Source organism: Antedon mediterranea, chromosome 9, assembly GCF_964355755.1.
Source record: "Antedon mediterranea chromosome 9, ecAntMedi1.1, whole genome shotgun sequence".
In the NCBI taxonomy this organism is placed as follows: domain Eukaryota; kingdom Metazoa; phylum Echinodermata; class Crinoidea; order Comatulida; family Antedonidae; genus Antedon; species Antedon mediterranea.
In genome coordinates, this window is record NC_092678.1 from 4,905,596 (window position 1) to 4,925,226 (window position 19,631).

A 19,631-nucleotide genomic window follows, 5' to 3' on the forward strand; every position below is an offset into this window, starting at 1 on the left:
AACTCCACACAACAAACTCAAGAATTATTTTGATTTTATTTGTACCAACTACTACTATAGTTACAAGGAACAAAATGCAATGAGAATAAACACATTTACATTACTAAATACCTCTCAATTACAAAAGCTCTATTGTGATATCACATAAAATATAAATGATGTCATCATCTGCAAAAGTCAAGGTGATATTATAACCAATACGAGGAATACGTTGAAAGCATACAAAATACAATTGGTTTTTTTTTCATTATAATATTTATAGTATGTCAACCTCCTGCTTGTTTTAAATATGTATTTACAGTGGAATAAAATGTTTTCATTTTATAAAATTATTCCCTCATTGTTTAAGGTGTTTCATTTAGTTAAAATAAGTTGCTTTTTTCCATGTTTTTATGAGTGTATGTTATACTTTAATGAATAAATCATTTTTTTTAATTCATCGCACATGTGGAGCGATCCATTCAGGATTTACTAAAGACTGCTCTAGAGGGCAGTCTACATCAAACTCTTTGGTGTGCTGCGTTCTGTGGCGCATGCGTCTACTACGCTGAGGTATCGGTAATTCTGAGTGATGAGCTGGTAAGGGTTCGGTGAAGAAGTATGGATGGATGAGACCCTGTTAAAAAAAGAGAGAATTTATGATTTATAACTGAGTCACAAATATGCTAATAACTTTTCAACTAAACATTTATTCTTTCAATTGATAAGAAAAACAATGAATAATAAGCACTGAAACTTGTAGTGAGCTTGTTTAAAGCGTGGTTGCCATTAGCAATAAAGTGTGGTTGCCATTAGCAATAAAGCGTGGTTGCCATTAGCAATGAAAGAAAATGCCCTTCAAATAAGTGTGTTTGCCCCCGCCTGTGTGAAATCAAACCTGCGATATTTGCAGCACCGTTGCGTCGTCGGTTCGCACTTGTGATTACGCAATACAGCACTTTGCATTGATACGTCGCTGCGCTTCATTGTGTTACGTCGCTAGTGGGAACCACGCTTTAGAAAAGAATGTTACCTCTGCAGCTGAGATCCTTTGTTTTGAAGGATACACAAGAAACCTTTTTAAAAGATCCAGTGCTTCTGGTGATGCATCAGGAACGATCTCTTCCAAAGGAATCGGTGCATTTTCTGGAAACGTTATCTTGTTATAGTCGGGAAGATCTTTCATTCCCTGGGAATGCAAAACAAAGGTATATATTAATGTGTGTTTATTACATCTTATTAAATTCTAACCCCCAACAACACCAACACAAAAACAGCACAACCTTGTTTATGGTGCCGCATCTACTCCTAACTCTTCCATCAGTTAATCACCAAACCTATCTATAAAATATGGTATACATCAAGTAACAACATCAGGCACCAAAAACTGTTACTATTATTGAAATTGTATAAACACTGTTACCTTATTTCATTTATTTAGTCGACCAATAAACAGATACAGAACAGAAACAAAGCAGAATGGTCAGGTGAAACTAAAGCAAAACAATTACTATAAATCATAAAGAGTTAGTTGCCCCTTAAAAAACATTTTATTTACCGGCCATGTTTCTTCAGTTGGTGTTCCCAATACACGCAGAACACAACAGAGTTGCTCAATGTCATTCTCTCCAGGAAACAATGGTGAATTATTTAAAAGCTCGCCGAATATACATCCAACAGCCCTGATAAAGAAACACAATTTGAAAATGTCACTACACTACATCTAAAGTAAGTAAACAAACATCAGATAAAAATGATACAGTTTAACATGCCATATTTGGGTAAAAGGGGTGGGTTGGTATGCAAATATGGATTTCGAATTAATTAATGAAAGACATAATATGTCAAAATTGTTACCAACATAAAGTTGACAACCTAGAGTATGTCTCACCATAAGTCAACACCTTCATCATATTTTCTGGCGCCATAAAGTAATTCAGGTGCTCGATACCATCTGAAAAAAAGAGGATTAAAATATTTGCACCATAGAGGAATGGAATCACAGAGGACACTGATGGAATGGAATCACAGAGGACACTGATGGAATGGAATTGCAGATAAGTCCAAAAACTTTCAACAATCATCTCGTTCAAGATTCTAGAAATTGTGTTGGTTCACTTTAAAATGGGTATGGACTTACCTTGTAGCAACTTGATGACTATATTGGCGACCTTCCTCGTTGCTAAAAACTCTTGCCAATCCAAAGTCGGCAATCTTCAAATGACCCGTCTCACTTATCAACAGATTGGCTGGTTTTAAATCCTGTTTTAAAGAAGAGTTAAAGTTATTTTAATTGAAGCATCAAAATGTCAAAAAACTCAAAAGTTTATTCAGAAACACATATGTTGTTTACCAAAAACATCATTTTGTACTCTCAAAATCTAAATACTAAGAAATAAATATTCATTTAAATTGACCAATCACAATTGGCTTACCCTGTGCATGATTGAGTTGTCATGGCAATATGCCACACCTTTTAGCAACATAAGCATATAGCTTTTGACCTGGGCTTCTGTCAATGGTTCCTCTGAGTTGCGAACGACTTCTGATAAGTCCGACAACATGTACTCAAAGACCAACACAAAACCAGTTCCATGCGGGAACACCTCTCTTAACTTCACTACCTAGAATACAAAGAAATTGAAAACTATATATTATATTTATTTTTATTTAATTGTATTATTTATAGGTGTATGGAAAAGGTAATTACTGGAAATGTGGCTTGGTAACAGGATATTTTTTATGGCCAATATATGGCAGCACCCTATTCTATTTATTGTGGGATGATGGTGTTAATTAAAAAAATAAAATATGATTATTCTTACATGTTGGTTTTCTTCTATTTCTTGTAAAGCTTTAATTTCACTAAAAAAGAAAAACAAGTAACATAGAATTACAATGAAATTGGTTAATTAGCTAATTATATATATAACATGATCTAGTCTTGAAACAAAATAAAAGTAAACATTTAAAATAAGTATACAAACCGAAGAGCTGTGTTAGGAATTCCGTCTTCCCACTTCCGCAAAGGAACCTTCTTCAACGCCACCACAGCGCCAGTCTAATAAAAATCAATACAAAGTTTATTTTTATTTTAATCAAAGAAGATAATAATGATGATGATGACGGTTGATAATTAATTACAATGACAGATTTAAGCTCTGTCTACACAATCACACTTTATATGTGACAAAAAAATGTGATATGCTCAAATATGGACACGGTGACATCATATCACTACCATATTTGGGCATATCACTACCATATTTGGGCATATCACTACTATATTTGGGTACATTAAACTTTTTTGTCAAACTAGTTTGATGAATGTGATGCAATGATAATAACATACCTCAATGTGTTTTGCTTTAAACACAATACCATGTGCGCCTTCACCAATACGTTCCAAAATATTGTACTGTTCCATTTCAGGACAAGTAATTATGATTTACATTCTTATTCTGCAACACTCACATGGATGGCAACTTCATCTGAAAAATAATAATTGTAAACATTTTCTTTTGGCCCTTTGCTTTGGATGATGGAAATCTACACAGATGTTGGCTATCAAACATCCATGCACATACGCTATAAAAATACTATTTAGGGAATATAGTCTAATCTCTGTTTGACCTGCCTGCAGGGTACCTAGTAGGCCTAGAGTATGATCAGTAGAGAACCTCCTCCTTCTTTCTACCTTACCTACACACCCCCTACACACACACACAGTAATTTGTTACATACTCTGCTAGGCCTAGGTTTTAGGGCGGCTCAGATAGGCTATAGTACTAGCCACCGCCTAGGCCTATATACCTACCCAATACCAATATTAAAAACTACAACATACATACTATATAATGTTATTTATTTATGTTTCTACTATCAATTTACAGAATTTTAACCTACAGTTTGTGTTTTATAATTATGCAACCTAAAAATGTTTGTTTGTTGTTGTGGTAATAGCGCCCTCAATTAATGAATAAATAACTACCTCTGGGCCAATCATATCGTTGCTATTGCCCCGACCAATCATACTGCTGGTAATCTTGGCCAATCACATCGCTACTATTATCTTGGCCAATCACATCACTGATTGTGTTGTCCAATAATAACGCTGTGCGCGGTGTACTTATAGCTGTTATAATATAACAGCTATAAGTACACCGCGCACATATTATGGTAAATATTGATATATCTGCAGAAGTATTATTATAGTTAGTAATCAGTTAATTACATTATTTAATTACATACCGATGATAATTGTTACTTTTACCATAGACAAACGTTTTTGCTATGTTACTATGAGGTAGTAACAGTTATTTAAAACTACACATTTCACAAAACCATTCACTACCTATGGAGAAAATAATGTCATCATTCGTCTACGGACGCCCACTGCCGTTTCAAACGCGCGCGCCAAGCCATTCTACTGAGCGGACTTGGTTGCCGTGATACACCCCATCTCCTTTGGATACAACACGATTTATTACACTTTTACTTCAATATAATGTACCAATATTAAAAAAGGAACAATGTAAGTTGCCTACTTGTGCTTGTTATACTTTCTAAATTATTTTATTGTTTATATCAAATGTTAAATCAAATTGTAATTTGTTTATGTAGGTGTAGGATGCCAACACAATGTCAGTAACTCGTGTAGTTCTACCCAGGCTAGCAGAGTTTGGCGGTGTTCCTACCAACAACCTAGACAATGATACCTCGGCGGCAACCAGTAGTCAACATAAGATTCAACGGTACAGCTCTGGACACTCGTCTGTCACACCAACACTAATTAAACGAGTTGGGAAAGTAAGACATTTCTTGTGTATGTTTGTTAGTTATCTCTAGGCCTAGAAAAAATATAAATTCGATTTTAAAAAATAATTGTATTATTTGCAGTGCCAAATCACAAGACCTCCCAAAACGGTAGCAGATGCTCCTACAAATCTCACAAAGGCAAACTCAACGGTAGATCTGGCGTTGAGTGGAATACCACGTGACAAGAATCTTCTTCTTCCAAAGATAGATGAGGATGTGGTGGTTAAACCGTCACCCTGGGTGGCGCCTCATACACACAGATCTAAGCATAGGGTAAGCAAAACTGTTTATGAGAAATGGACGGGTTAGAGGGTGTAAGACAGATAATTGTGATGATGGATGAAAACATGACGACGGCGACGATGCTATTGACGACGAGGACGATGACCAAACCCAGTAATACCGTTTTTTATTGTAATCATGCGGGAAATTACCTCACGACGAGGACGATGACGTAGATGACGACGACGGAGATGACGATGACGATGACGACGACGATGATGGCAATCAATAATGAATGAATTGTTCGTTGGTTTTTAGTTCACTACTTCAAGCCTATTTCCAGAACCGCCACCGACTCCAAGCAAATCTGGAACCAGGCTAAACATAGAGTTAGCAATTATGGGCCAGGACATCCGACTCCCTCCTCCCCGTACACCAACAGAGAGCAGGAAGCAGGACACAACAAAGGTAGGCCTACACATTTTTATAACAAAGATAAGATTATAAGAAAAGTTTTCTAATTCCAATGTGGTTTCAAATATACTTGTCTTCTTTAAAGCTTGGTTCCCACTAGGACGAAACGCAAAGAAGTTGGATGCCAGAACGCAAGAGAAATGACCACTCACAAGTGATAGTTCGAATAATCCATAACTTATAGTTGGAACCGAGCTTTAAGCACATTCTAACTATTTATTATTTCTATCTACTTCATAGAAACCTCGTAAAATACCGACACATTTAAAGCGAGCACGCAGTGGCAGTAGCGGCGATCTTCAACACGGTGGTGGCGTGCTGGCGTTCCAAGAAAACATTCGGAAACTACTGTTATGTACATCATTGGGTGTACACATAGAGGCAAGTTAAACCAATGTTCTAATGGAAGAAATATCAATACGAAAACGGGACAATGTTAATTAAAAGTGCGTGTACGCGTACGGTATGTCGTATTTAACAGGCAATTGGGCAACCTACATCGCATACGTGTTGTGACGCGGTGATACGACGTACGCGTATTGCCAAAATGTTCATGATATGCCCCATTTAAAATCATGTATTGTACGCGTATGTTATACTCTTTTTGTGTGACGTAGGCTGGAATACGACTGTGATTCAAATTAATAATACTAGACCTTAATTATACACTCTACGCCCAAATCAGAACATTTTTTCGACATTATTTCTTGAACAGAGCAAATACCAAGCATCCGGGAACATCGCCACTCCAGTATTTCACTGTCCAAGATGCCTTAAACATTGGACTATGTACAATGTGACGCCAAATGGGTGCAGGCAGACTGAGAGACCAACCAAGGGACCATCATTCTTTATCACAAACACCGGACACTCTATACTAAAGGTTGGTTGGTATACCCTACCTAGGTATAATCAGACGAGAACAAGTATGATTTTACGAGATCAATAAAAGTCAACAAATTGATATTATCGAATATCGGTTATTTTAATATATATTTGTCATTCAGACGTTCCAATCGATGCCGAAAGAGCACCAAAGCAAATTCCTCGACACGATCATCGCCATCGAACCAGATTCAAAGGGCATCATTCATGTACCTAGCGTTGATTACGTCACAATCGCAATGAGTAAGAGAAGTAGTAATACTCTACACGGGAGGCAGGCTGAACTAATACCAACATCAAAAACAAGTACAGACACAATCTCTCCAGCAGATGCTGCTGACATGCAGGAGAGCAGAGGTCACAAAAATTCGATAATGACGTCTGAGGTACCAACCAGACTATGCGAACCACCATTTGAACAACGTAAGTTCGCTATCAATAGAAAGGCTATATTGGTACCTGGTACATTGGTACTTGATACTTTGCAGCTCATTAAGCTATTCTGCGATTGGGTGCAGGTGAATCAAAAATGTGAAAAACTCTTTCTTGTCATGATGACTGTAGAGCAGTGTAATTTTATGAAAATAAATTTGCATGAAAATCCCGAAAGACCAGTTGATGTTGATGTCACGAACTCCTCTCACGTATGTTTCCGAGCGGTTGAAAATACTTTAGGAACTCCCTTGTGACATAAAAGTATACACACAAAATCCACAAAGTTGTAAAATAACTCAAAAACAAAGCTTTAATTTCAATCAACTTCAACTTTCAACAATCCAGTAAGCACTTTAAACAACAGTTTCACAATAACTTTACAATATAATATCCAACCTCTAATCCAACAACCTTACAATAGTTTACATCCCTTTATATACAAGATGCTCCTATCCTTCTAGATCATTCTTTATACTTCTCATTATTACATGATTACAGTTTCTATTAATAGCACTTCTGGAATGTTCTAGATTGTTCTTATTAATTATACATGGTTTATTAAATCAAAACATCTTATTCTAGAATGTTCATGTAAATACTATGTTACTCTATATGTTAGGGAATGGTAATTTATTACACTCCCCCCTCTTTCTGAGCTCAAAACTCTTTCTTGGAGTTTTGAGGGGAAAGTATACACGGACGTGGCAAAATATAACATTTCCGACCTAGAAACCCTGTTTAATATATGAATATAAATTCAAACTACATTACGTGAAAACCAAATTCTCATTACAAACAAAATGTAAGAAACAAGTAACTTATAAACATTAAAACCTATTTTGTCTATTTGTAAAGTAACCCTTAAGTTAATGGTTTTCGTGACAATCCGTCAGCATTACCATTAGAAATACCCCTTCTATGTACAACAGTAAAGCAATAAGGTTGTAAATCAAGACTCCATCTAGTTAGTCTTTTGTTTGTCTCTTTCATTTCAACCAACCATTTGAGTGGTTGATGGTCAGTAACTATCTTAAATTTTCTGCCTAGTAGATAATATCGCAGACTTTCGACAGCCCATTTTATAGCTAAACACTCTTTCTCTATAGTTGCATAATTCTGTTCTCTTGGGAACATCTTACGACTAAGATACAATACTGGATGGTCAGTACCATCAGGACCTAGTTGACTAAGTACTGCACCTAACCCTCGATCTGACGCATCTGTTTGCAGTATAAACTCTGCATTAAAATCTGGGTTTCGTAACACAGGGTCTGAACATAACGCCTGTTTTAACTTTACAAGTGCATCTTCGCACTCAGGCGTCCATTTGATTTTATCTGGATGTTTTTTCCCCGTCAGATCAGTTAGAGGTGCTGCGATGTCAGCATAATTAGGAATAAACTTTCGGTAGTATCCTGTCAGGCCAAGAAAAGATTTAACATCCTTCTTAGTTTTAGGTTTTTCCCATTGTACTACCGCTTCTACCTTAGTCTTTTGAGGACGTATCATTCCCTCTCCAACTACATACCCTAAATAATGCACTTTACTATGTGCGAAACTACATTTTGCAGGTTTGACTGTCAGATTAGCTTGCTTGAGGGTCTGAAAAATGTCCCTAAGATGATGGATATGACTTTCCCAGTCTGGACTAAATATTACCAGATCATCCATATAAGCTGCTGCATAAGATTCTTTCTTGCGCAACAGTTGATCCATCATTCTTTGAAACGTTGCAGGAGCCCCATGCAAGCCAAATGGTAAATACTTAAATTGGTACAAACCCATTGGTGTTGAAAAAGCTGTATATGGTTTTGACCGTTCAGTTAATGGAACCTGCCAGTAACCTTTACATAAATCTAACTTTGTTATAAATTTAGCAGGACCAACCCTGCCTATTATTTCATCTATTCGAGGCATTGGATATGCATCAAACTTGCTCAAGCTATTCACTTTTTTGTAATTTACGCAAAAGCGAGCTGTACCGTCCGGCTTTGGTACCATGATATAAGGAGAGGACCAGGGACTGTGAGACTCTTCTATTACCCCAAGTTCCAACATAGATTCTATCTCTTCTTTTACTTTGCCTAACTTAGCCTGAGGAATTGGATAAGCTCTTAATCTAACTGGGTGTACCCCTAGGTTCATTTCAATATCATGCTTTATTACAGTAGTTTTCCCTGGCTTGTCCTGTAACACTGAGTCAAATTCAGAAAACACCTCCGCTAAATCTGAAAGCTGAGATTCATCTAATCCTTCACCAGAATCTAAGGTTAAATTGGAACTAGAAATATTTGACCAAGAAATGTCCTTATCCTGACCCTCGTCTTGTCCAGTTACATCATTTATAGCCAGCATAACCTCAATAGTTCTACGATGAAATTGTTTTAAAAGATTTATGTGGTAGACTTTTGACTTTTTCCGTTTATCATTAGTTTCCACCTCATAGTTTACTGGACCTAGTTTCCTTAAAACCTTGTAAGGACCTTGCCATTTTGCCTCTAATGCATCGTTACTAGATGGTAAGAGTAATAGGACTTCATCACCTGGACTAAATTCTCTACAAACAGATTTCTGATCATATTTTTGTTTTTGCCTTGTTTGGGATAGTTCAATGTTTTCCTGGACTAGATCTTTCATTGAAGTTAACCTATCTCTCATTTTAACAACGTGTGAAACCACACTTTGAGGACCTGTCACCGTGCCTGTCCACATTTCTTTCATTATATCAAGTGGACCTCGTACCTTCCAACCATACAATAATTCAAATGGAGAGAACCCAGTTGACTCCTGCGGTACCTCCCTATAAGCAAATAATAGGTACGGAAGCAATTTATCCCATTCTCGGGGATCATCCTGAACAAATTTTCTAATCATAGCCTTGAGGGTGCCATTAAATCTTTCCACTAATCCATCGGTTTGTGGATGGTAGGGAGAAGTAGTCAAGCCCTTAATTGAAAGTAACTTATAAATTTGACTCAACAACTTAGAGGTAAAGTTAGAGCCTTGATCGGTTAAAATTTCTGTTGGTACCCCTACCCTGGAAAATAATTTAATCAACTCATCCGCTATCTTTGGAGCTTCAATACTTCTCAGTGGGATAGCCTCCGGATATCGAGTTGCATAATCACATATAACCAAGACATATTTATTTCCTGTCTTACTCCGTGCTAGTGGACCAACAATGTCCATAGCGATTCGGCGGAATGGTTCACTGATTATTGGCAAAAGAATCATCGGAGCCTTCAATTTAGTTTTATACTTTGAAGTTTTCTGACAATTTTCACAAGTGTTACAATATTCGGTCACATCCTTTCTAATACCAGGCCAAAAGAATCTCTGCTTTATCCTATCTAATGTCTTTTTCCTACCTAAATGACCTGCCAAAGGAATATCATGTGAGACTTTCAATACACTATTACGGCAAGGGTATGGAACTACTAATTGCTCTATTGGTTCTGTCTGGTGTTTAGTGAAAACCTGCCTAAATAAAATTCCATCCTTACAGACTATCTTTATAGTGTCATCATCCTTCTGTACTAACATCTGTTCTCGAAGTGAAATTAAAGTTCTATCCTTAACCTGATAATCCTTAATTTTATCTCTGCCAATATCTAAAATGTCTAATTCACTATCTTGGCTAGATTGAGCTTCCTTTGTTTTTGCAAACTCTTTCCTAACTTTTCGTTTCTCACTTCTGGTTTTATGAACTTTTTCCTTGGGAGGGTTGTTACTGAGTAGTTGGCCATCTAAATGTCCAAATTCTTCTTGAAAATTAACCACATCATCTAACTGATGTGAAATAACCCCAGAAGCTTTTTCCGACTTTAATTCGTTTTCCTCTCTTAGTTTTTCTTTTCTAGCATGATCTCTAGTGGCAACAAAACTATGCCTATCATGATTCTTATCCCTCTTTCCTAATAAGTCTCCAAATTTAGGAAAGTCCCTACCAAGAATTACATCTCTTGGTAAATCGCTGCAAACGCCAACCAACAAATTATGGTCTTCGTTATTAATCTTAATATTGACGAATGCAGTAGGATAGGCTTGGACATGGTCATGGACGCACCTGCATGTAATTTTAGCTTGCTCCGCGCGATTAATTTTCTTAGCCGCTACTAAATCAGAATGAACAAGTGTCATATCACATCCAGAGTCTATCAAAATTTCACAATCACATCCTTCAACTAGGCCTCTACAAATGTAAGGTGTACATGGTTTTGAAACAGTATCTGTCTTTGTCGACAAAAAGCCATCCTTACTTCGACAAAATCGTTCTATGTGGCCTACTTTTTTGCACCGTCTACAAACGAGAGGTTGTCTAGCGTCAGATTGTGATTTATGAAAGTTATCAGGGGGATTATTATTACCCTTACTGTCAACTTCAGGAGTGCCTTTCACTGTTTTCTCCTGGTTGTTTCTATTTTCGTGTTTTCTATTTTGAAACTTTTTCTCAAAATCGATACCTTTTCTAGCTTGAAAATAATTATCTGCTAATTCCGCAGCATTTAATCCCGAATCTGGTTTATGTTCTTTAACCCAAATTTGTACCCCTGTGGGCATAATATCTATCAATTGCTCTAAAATAACAATTTCAGCTAAATCATCTTTGCTTTTATCAGCAGGCCTAGCCCACTTAGTAAATAAATCTTTTAACCTAACATACATTTCTCTATAACTTTCTTCACTTTTCTTTTTAATTGACCTAAACCTTTGCCTATATGTCTCTTCAGTTATGTCATACCTTTGTAATATTGCTTTCTTCACTATGTCGTACTGGTTACTTTCTGTCACTGGTAGTGATGCATAGGCTGCTCTTGCTTTGCCTGTCAAATGAGGTATTAGTTTTACTACCCAGTGTTCTTTTCGCCACTCATAGGTGTTAGCAATACGTTCAAACGTAGTGAGATAATTTTCAATATCATCACTATCAGAAAGCTTTGCAATCTGAACTTCCTTCAATCTCATTATGTCTTTTAATCGTTTCTCCTCACTGTCCTTTTGCTTGTCCATTAACGCCATTACTAATGCTTGCTGTTTCTCCATATCTTCCCTACGTAAACGTTCTTGTCTTTCCATATCTTCTTTGCGTAAACGTTCTTGTTTCTCTATATCTTCCTTGCGTAAACGTTCTTGTTTCTCTATATCTTCCCGACGTCTTTCATTATCTTCTTGACGTGAACGTTCTTGTTGTTTCATCATCTGCTGCATCATAATATTCTGCTGTTGCATTTGCTGCTGCATCAACAACAAAAAGTCTTTTGAAAATGAGTCAGCCCCTGTAGGGTTATGTCCACTGGTTGGTCCAGACTCTTCTGCCTGTTGTTCAGGTTGAATTGATTGAACTGATTCTACATCCGAATCAGTTTCATCGCCGCCGCTGTATTCTCTACCGGATCTTGTTGTTGATTGTTTATCAGCCATTTTTTAAATCTGGATGAGGGTCTTGTTACTAGTTAATCGTAGTTACCGAGACGTTCACAAGTCTACTGTTCCAAATAAATAATGTACTGTTCTTAAAACAATGTTTGTGTACTTACGATTAAACAAAACGTAGCACCACGGCTTCCGTAAAATATCTCAGTATCGTAAGTACCACTTCCTCAAAATATCAATAAAAGTACAGTTGATCCTAAACAGCCACCAATCTATGGCAAAATACAGTAGATCAAACTGCTACCACAAAATATCACAACAGTACTGTAGATAAATACACAGTTAAGTCGAACAGTAGATCGAAATAACCGCTGCCACCAAATTATGTCACGAACTCCTCTCACGTATGTTTCCGAGCGGTTGAAAATACTTTAGGAACTCCCTTGTGACATAAAAGTATACACACAAAATCCACAAAGTTGTAAAATAACTCAAAAACAAAGCTTTAATTTCAATCAACTTCAACTTTCAACAATCCAGTAAGCACTTTAAACAACAGTTTCACAATAACTTTACAATATAATATCCAACCTCTAATCCAACAACCTTACAATAGTTTACATCCCTTTATATACAAGATGCTCCTATCCTTCTAGATCATTCTTTATACTTCTCATTATTACATGATTACAGTTTCTATTAATAGCACTTCTGGAATGTTCTAGATTGTTCTTATTAATTATACATGGTTTATTAAATCAAAACATCTTATTCTAGAATGTTCATGTAAATACTATGTTACTCTATATGTTAGGGAATGGTAATTTATTACAGTTGATGATGTTGATTGCCTTGATAACAATAAACAATAGTACACATCTATTTTGCATTGTAGGGCCTACTTTTATCATCCGTGTGCATAAACGACAAATTAACAGCGCGATGGGCAATGTGAACGGCGGTGGTAAACAAGGTGTTACTGAATTGATGGATGCAGATGATCGGCCTAACACTAGTATTGGACACCGGGAAAACGAAGACAACATGAGCATCGTGATCGGCAGAAAAGATAACAGTCTAACAACTATTGTATACGGTTAGTATAGAGTTACCTCCTGTTTATACTCTTACCAGCAGTAGCGTTATTATCAGCGTTAGTACGCGTCCGGTTAGCGCGTGTAAAAAGCGGGCGTCTTTTGCGCAGCTTGTGATAAATGCATTTAATAAACCAATTGAAAATATTGTTGATGTAAACATTATCACATAATGGTTATCATTGCCCATGAAAAACATCTGGACAGAAGATTCAACCAATCAGAACACCGTACAGTGCACTTGTTTTGTAAGGTCAATCGATTGGTTGAAATTAATTCACCAGCTTCATACTATTGTCATAATTACCGACGTTTGCTAATTAAAATGCTCATAAAACTATATTTCATTTATATCTCAATTCAGATTCAGATGAAATTGCAACGGGCTTGGTTGATGAACAACAACCAGACACGGCGATTACGGGTGTTCAGTTCGCTCCTGACGGCACATACTACACTGGAATATACTCTCAGGACGGCAAGTTTATCCCAACGGCTAGAACCACCACAGACGGTCGACGTCAAAGCGGATTACTAGGACCAGACGGAAGATTTTACGCGCATGCGTATTACGGCAAAGATGGCAGGTTAAATGCGCGCAAAAGTAGTCCGGTTTATGATATCGGATTTGTATTTTTGAACGCGAACCAAATTCAGCAGAATAATTTACAATCTATAGAACACGTGGCGGATGCGAATGTTACAATTGGTCAACATTTTGACGAAATAAGAGAATTGAGTAATCTACGTCATCATAATTTTGATAAAACCAAAGAAATTATTTCGAGACAACCAAAACCAACCGATCTTGTTGACTATATAAATAAGCCTACTCACAATATGCAAGCTGAAAACTGGAAAGACTCACGATTTATTAAAAATGTTTTTAAACAAAACGATAAAACTGACGGAGATAGTAATGAAGAATACAAAGTAGACGATGATCGCAAATGTAAAAATGACGTATTAACAAACAGTAAAGACCAGACAATACAGAACAATAGTACATACGAGGGAAGGAAGTACAGCGCCAACGAACCATCTAAGAAAACCGACAATATGTCATCGATTATAAATAAAACAAAACAAATTGACGAAGATTTACCCAATACTCCTGAGATCAAAAGAGATAAAGAAAACGAGGTTTTAGATTTAAAAGACGATAATGTCAAAATGAACGAGGGAAGTCATTACACGTACAGTGATGAATCATTTCACAGTCTGATTGATCAAGAAGATTCTATTACAGAACGTAAGCATCAAGAATATCTTGGAGAAGATGCAACAATTCCTGTAGAAAATAGGCATACGTCCTCACATGATAGGACAAAACAGAGTAGCGTAATCGCGGAGCAGAGCGTCACCGCGCGTCAAAAACAACGCAGAGATAGTACATTCAATTATATGGGAGTAAAAGACAAAACAGCTGCTACGGATTCGAAGGAAAGTCTGTCAAGCGGTCGAAACAAGGATAAAGAAATTAAAAAGTCGGTTATCAAGAACAAAGCTGTGAAGAATGTCACTGGCAAACCAGACACAAAGCCAGGATATTTACAGAAACACATGTTCGCTACCCCAGAAGAATCCTTGGCAAAGACTAGTGCTGTGCTTGGTGCATCCGGAAAAAAGAAAGGCACCAAACTAGTTAATCATTCTGCTGCTTATAAAACACCTGCTGGTGGAAATATACCAGTTATAAGTGAAAGTCGTGATGCCTCACCAACGAACATTACCAGTGACGTCAATAAATTTCCTACAAAGATTCCAGGGAGTGAATTGAAGAGGACATTGGATAAACGACCAGAAGGTCAACTGCCAGCGTTCAAACCAGAGAAACCCGAGTCTGACATTGTTATGAAAGATCGTATATCAAGTTCTCTTACAGAAAAGAGAAAAGACACATTGCCAGCACTGCCTGGTATCTCAACGAAGCAAGGTAATGAATATGAAACCACAAAACGAAAGCCAAAAAATATTGTAAAGAAAGCTGCAAAGAGTAAAAGAAAAACAGTTGGTAAAGCGGCGATGACGACAAAAAGCAACACAGACACTAGTGATGTTAAAGATATCGCGAAAGATGATGATCAAGAAATGAAAGAGGAACAATTGAGAGATGAGCAACCAGGCAGCATGCTGTCATCTGACATCAATATAATGTTTCAGGGTGATTTACTACCAAAGCTTCAGGACACCACCACCAGTAGCAGTAGTACTCCATCCCACAGAATGACATACTCCACACTTCCCAGTACATTTGGTGAACTGCCCAAACTAATCAAACTTGCTACCATCAGTAACCAAAAAATAAACTCAACTGGCGATTCAGAAATGTTTGGATTTGACGACAAGCAACTGGAAGTTGTCGAAGAACCAAAGGTGGTAACCGAGATACCTATCGAACACCCACAGGTCAAAGGTTATATGAGCAGTCCAGTATCTATGTCAACAGTATCTGCAACATCATCTCAGGAAAGCGTTTTTGAATCTGTCAGTGAAATATGGAGGAAGCATGATGATGAACTTATCAAACTACAGAAGATGGAAATCAACGGCGGAATATCAATACTAAATTTCACGCCAGCTTTTCGATTTTCCTTATTTCAAATTCCACATCAATATGTAGAATACAATAAACAATTGTCTGAAAGAGCTAGAATGATACGGTTCTTAAAAAAACCAAGAAAAGCAAAAAGAAAGGTTGTTAAAAAAGTAAAAAGTGAATTGTAAACAATAAAACCTACTGCCGAAATCACTTACTGTTTAATCTTTATTGCACTTTTTTAAAGTTCAATTTCTTTTACAAATAATTCTTTTATAGTTAAATAATGGTTGAAAGTAAAGTAATGTAAGTTCATTTCACTAAAATTTAGAGATCATTATATTCAAACAAAGTATCACATTTGCTGTAATGGTTGAATATTAAGTAGTGAAAGTGAATTTAGCATGACTCGTTGAACAGCTTTCAATAAGTGTAAACGTGCAAACATTACTGGTAATAGATGTTGTCTTGGTTCCTGCAAAACAAACAATATACATTCTATCATTATGGTATCGTTTTCATCTTTATATATGTGAAATCTTTTAGAATTTTGACTTGGTGTTATGTGTTTGTTGCTTTATATACCAAAATAAAAAATGAAATCAATCTCTAGGTCGACAAGGAAGAGTTTAAACAAGGCCATATACATTGCTGCAGTCGCGTGCTCAAGTTAGTGTTTACCGATCTAACGACTAACATAGTGAGCTGTAGAGTCGCTTTGGACGCGACTAAAAATGGTTCTTACCCCTAAAACATGTGTTCTGCTGTAGTAGGTGCTAAGATCTTTACTTAAATTCATCAAAAAAGCACAAATCTGTTGCGATAAAAAAAATACAAACATCTGTTATTGTGCACAATTAATTTACCCGGTCGCCTATCAAAAATCGAAAACTACCTAAGGTCAAAGGTGAATACAAACATATTCAACAATACCTTGTGTGTTTGCAGTTGGATTCTAGGCCCGATAGAATTGAAAATAGGCTGCAACAGCTCAGCCACAATATCAGGGAATGGCAAGATATATTGGAAGAGAATGTACCATTCAGCCTCTTCTTTCAAAAAACTAAAGTCAATGTCTTTGATGTCGGGTAGAGGTGGGTAATATTGTGCGTGAACTCTCTGCTCAAGTTTGTTGAACAATGTTGATAACCTAGCGTAGTTATACATAACAAAAACACCATCTCTGCTCTCGGCTTCCTCTCCCAAGTTAAGTTTAATCTGTAGGTGTAGAACATGAAATGAGCTAAATATACTGTGTAAAGTCGTATGGTAGTTTCCCGATTAATCGTACGATCAAACGGTACTGGGTATGATCAACTAGCGTTCGTGTTCCCATTAATTATCTAAATCTAAAAAGTTATATAATAACATAAACATACATACGTTATTATGGGGTGAAGTACCTAGGAGCTCAAACTTGAGGGCAGCAGATGTAAGCCTGGCTATTCTTGCATCCCACATTTCACCTAAAATAAAACAATAAAAAAATTAATATTTTCATGCCAAAGTTAATAATAGAAACATTGATTGTTACCATGGTTGCATTACAATGGTTGATAAAATACCTTGAATAGTTTCGCCATGTTTCATCTCAGAGGCCTTTCTCATCTGCTTACTCCTTACTTTAAAGAATTCATGAGCACTAATTTGCATATGACCAGGTGGCATACTACTTTCAACTTGCACATGGCCATGTACTAGGTGGACATGCTGACACTTGTGTTGTGAACAAATTCTTTGTAAGATGTCTAAGCACTGTTGTTTGTACTCTCTATCATGACTTGTGATATGTAACACAAAAATATCAACCTGAAAAAAAAAAAATTACTGTAATTTAACATAATATGGTAAAATCATGCATGTGTTTACCAATTTTATAGATTATAGTTGTGTTATTTCTCTAAAAACTGTGATTTTACTTACCGTTTTCTTAAGAGAATCAAGAACAAACTCTATCATAGACAACTCCTCAAGTAAGTTTACTGATTCTGTTCCCGTTTCATTCACTAAGACAAGAAAATACTATTGATTACATTCAACTTCTTAAGGACTCATAGCCAGTGCACACAAGTTCTTAAGCTCTGTCTGCACTATCAAACTTTATGTGATGTGCCCATATATGGACATGATGATGTCATATCACTACCATATTTGGGGATACCACTACCATATTTGGGATACCACTACCATATTTGGGCACATCACACTTTTTTTTGTGAAACTAGTTTGATGATGTAAACAGAGCTTTAGGATTATTATCTCAAATTTGTTTTAAAGAATTTCTGAGAGCCTAAAATGAGAATTATAATTCAACAAGTAAATAATCTTACCCGATATTGTTTTAATATTTTTACTATAATTCTTCCCAATTGTCCTTTGCTCTTCAACATAACCACTAACATTAAGTAAAACATTACAAGCATTTGAGGCTTGCAACCTGTTTTCTTCAGTCATGCTTTCTGTTGGAACACGGAATTCGCTTTCTTCTAGTGAGGTTTGTAGCTTCTTTGTGCAATGTTCAACGGTTGGAAGTTTCTCATGTCTAGATATAAGAAATACTTCACTAATCCAAATTGGGATGTTTGGTTGCCCAGCATTGTGTACAGGAAGCCTAAAAACAAATAAGAAATCGGTGGAATTAGAGAATATTTACATGTACAGTGGATTTACTTGATTTATTATTATATTAGATAAAAAGATGTAAATGGTAATAAATAATTAAAAGTATATATAAAAGTATTATTAAATTTCTGAAATAAGGAAACTAAACAGACTTCACAGATTTCAGCATTATCTCCATATGATCACGAAGAAGTAGCGCCCTCAATTGTGTTAGCGTCATATCCGATTCTTGATTGGTTGGTCCAACAGCACAATGGAGTAGCACATCTTGATTCATACTCAATGTCTTGTAACCATAGCGATCACCTTCATCTTGTACCATTTTTAACACCTTCTCAAATGTTTGTCGTCTGCTAATTGAAATGTTTAGAGATCCTGAGGGCGACAAACAGCAAGAATCTAAAGGTAAAATCCAATTTTTGCTTTCTTCTTGCATCGACGACATCATATTAATCAACTAAAGAAAACAAGTTTGCATATTGATGATTAATAACTGATCATATTAAATTGATTAAATATTTTATATTGATCAATAACTGATAAATATGTTCTTTTACGATTTAATTACATTAGTTATTACTTTACAATAAGTACAGTTATAGGCTTATTAATTATAATGATAATTAATATGCCCAATTAATACATTTATATAATTTGTATAATTAATATTAAAGTAATTTCTGTTATTTATTATTGTGATATGATAATATGATAGGCATATATTAAAACTTTAAATCATAGTAATAGTATCAGGGAAGATTTCAATTACATTAAATTACATAATTTAACTCTTCCCTGGTAGTATATACTAAATATAAATGTATACGTACCTCTATAGTTTCATCACCCTTGCAAGTTTGGTCAGCAACTGTAAAACCTGCTGCACGTAGAACACCGCCTGGAACATACACATCACAACGACGGTTCGCTAATAGGCCTTGGCTTAAACTCTCATTATTTCTGAATTGATTACGCCTAATAATACGTTTATTGTACTTTATATCAATCCATGGTTTATTTGAAGCAAATAAATTAAAGTGATTCTCTATATTCTGCGTTAATCTATCCATAATACTCTTACTTGCTTTAGAATGTAACAACACAACTTCTTCCATGGGCGCCGCCATCTTGAAAAATGTTCCGCCCTCTAGTGGTATCGGTCAAAGGCCACTGCTAAACAACCAATCAGA

The 19,631-nt window shown here is 36.1% G+C and overlaps 3 protein-coding genes across 3 annotated transcripts; 1 reads left to right on the top strand and 2 right to left on the bottom strand.

The window, feature by feature from the left end:
• Window positions 1–87: 87 nt before the first annotated feature.
• LOC140058715 (cyclin-dependent kinase 20-like) lies at window positions 88–3,944 on the bottom strand. The gene is made up of 10 exons (XM_072104430.1): window positions 3,886–3,944; window positions 3,332–3,470; window positions 2,967–3,040; window positions 2,805–2,844; window positions 2,415–2,603; window positions 2,120–2,241; window positions 1,871–1,933; window positions 1,538–1,661; window positions 1,013–1,168; window positions 88–616 (listed from the first exon to the last, which is right to left on the bottom strand). The coding sequence occupies exons 2-10, from the start codon at window positions 3,404–3,406 to the stop codon at window positions 437–439; spliced, it is 1,023 nt and encodes a 340-aa protein (XP_071960531.1). The 5' UTR covers window positions 3,407–3,470; window positions 3,886–3,944; the 3' UTR covers window positions 88–436.
• A 676-nt stretch (window positions 3,945–4,620) lies between these two features.
• On the top strand, window positions 4,621–16,021 carry LOC140059379 (uncharacterized). Its single transcript, XM_072105263.1, has 8 exons — window positions 4,621–4,788; window positions 4,879–5,070; window positions 5,338–5,487; window positions 5,734–5,874; window positions 6,209–6,376; window positions 6,501–6,801; window positions 13,082–13,282; window positions 13,645–16,021. Exons 1-8 carry the CDS (start codon window positions 4,621–4,623, stop codon window positions 16,005–16,007), a joined length of 3,684 nt encoding a protein of 1,227 aa, XP_071961364.1. The 3' UTR covers window positions 16,008–16,021.
• Window positions 16,022–16,099: 78 nt separating this feature from the next.
• Window positions 16,100–19,548, bottom strand: LOC140059020 (DALR anticodon-binding domain-containing protein 3-like). The gene is made up of 9 exons (XM_072104833.1): window positions 19,272–19,548; window positions 18,594–18,898; window positions 18,150–18,430; window positions 17,743–17,825; window positions 17,385–17,628; window positions 17,203–17,285; window positions 16,753–17,037; window positions 16,565–16,633; window positions 16,100–16,294 (listed from the first exon to the last, which is right to left on the bottom strand). The coding sequence occupies exons 1-9, from the start codon at window positions 19,509–19,511 to the stop codon at window positions 16,175–16,177; spliced, it is 1,710 nt and encodes a 569-aa protein (XP_071960934.1). The 5' UTR covers window positions 19,512–19,548; the 3' UTR covers window positions 16,100–16,174.
• Window positions 19,549–19,631: the final 83 nt, after the last annotated feature.

Bases quoted from the DNA above. Each gene is read 5' to 3' on its own strand.
- LOC140058715 (XM_072104430.1), bottom strand. From the start codon at position 3,406: ATGGAACAGTACAATATTTTGGAACGTATTGGTGAAGGCGCACATGGT. The intron at 3,041-3,331 runs GTATGTTATTAT...GATTTTTATTAG, and splicing joins TTAAAGCAAAACACATTGAG to ACTGGCGCTGTGGTGGCGTT. The intron at 1,934-2,119 runs GTAAGTCCATAC...TCTTTTTTTCAG, and splicing joins AGTCATCAAGTTGCTACAAG to ATGGTATCGAGCACCTGAAT.
- LOC140059379 (XM_072105263.1), top strand. From the start codon at position 4,621: ATGTCAGTAACTCGTGTAGTTCTACCCAGGCTAGCAGAGTTTGGCGGT. The intron at 5,875-6,208 runs GCAAGTTAAACC...TTTCTTGAACAG, and splicing joins CATTGGGTGTACACATAGAG to AGCAAATACCAAGCATCCGG. The intron at 13,283-13,644 runs GTTAGTATAGAG...ATCTCAATTCAG, and splicing joins TCTAACAACTATTGTATACG to ATTCAGATGAAATTGCAACG.
- LOC140059020 (XM_072104833.1), bottom strand. From the start codon at position 19,511: ATGGATAGATTAACGCAGAATATAGAGAATCACTTTAATTTATTTGCT. The intron at 16,634-16,752 runs GTATTGTTGAAT...TTATCGCAACAG, and splicing joins TCCAACTGCAAACACACAAG to ATTTGTGCTTTTTTGATGAA. The intron at 16,295-16,564 runs GTAAGAACCATT...TTTGTTTTGCAG, and splicing joins GCAGAACACATGTTTTAGGG to GAACCAAGACAACATCTATT.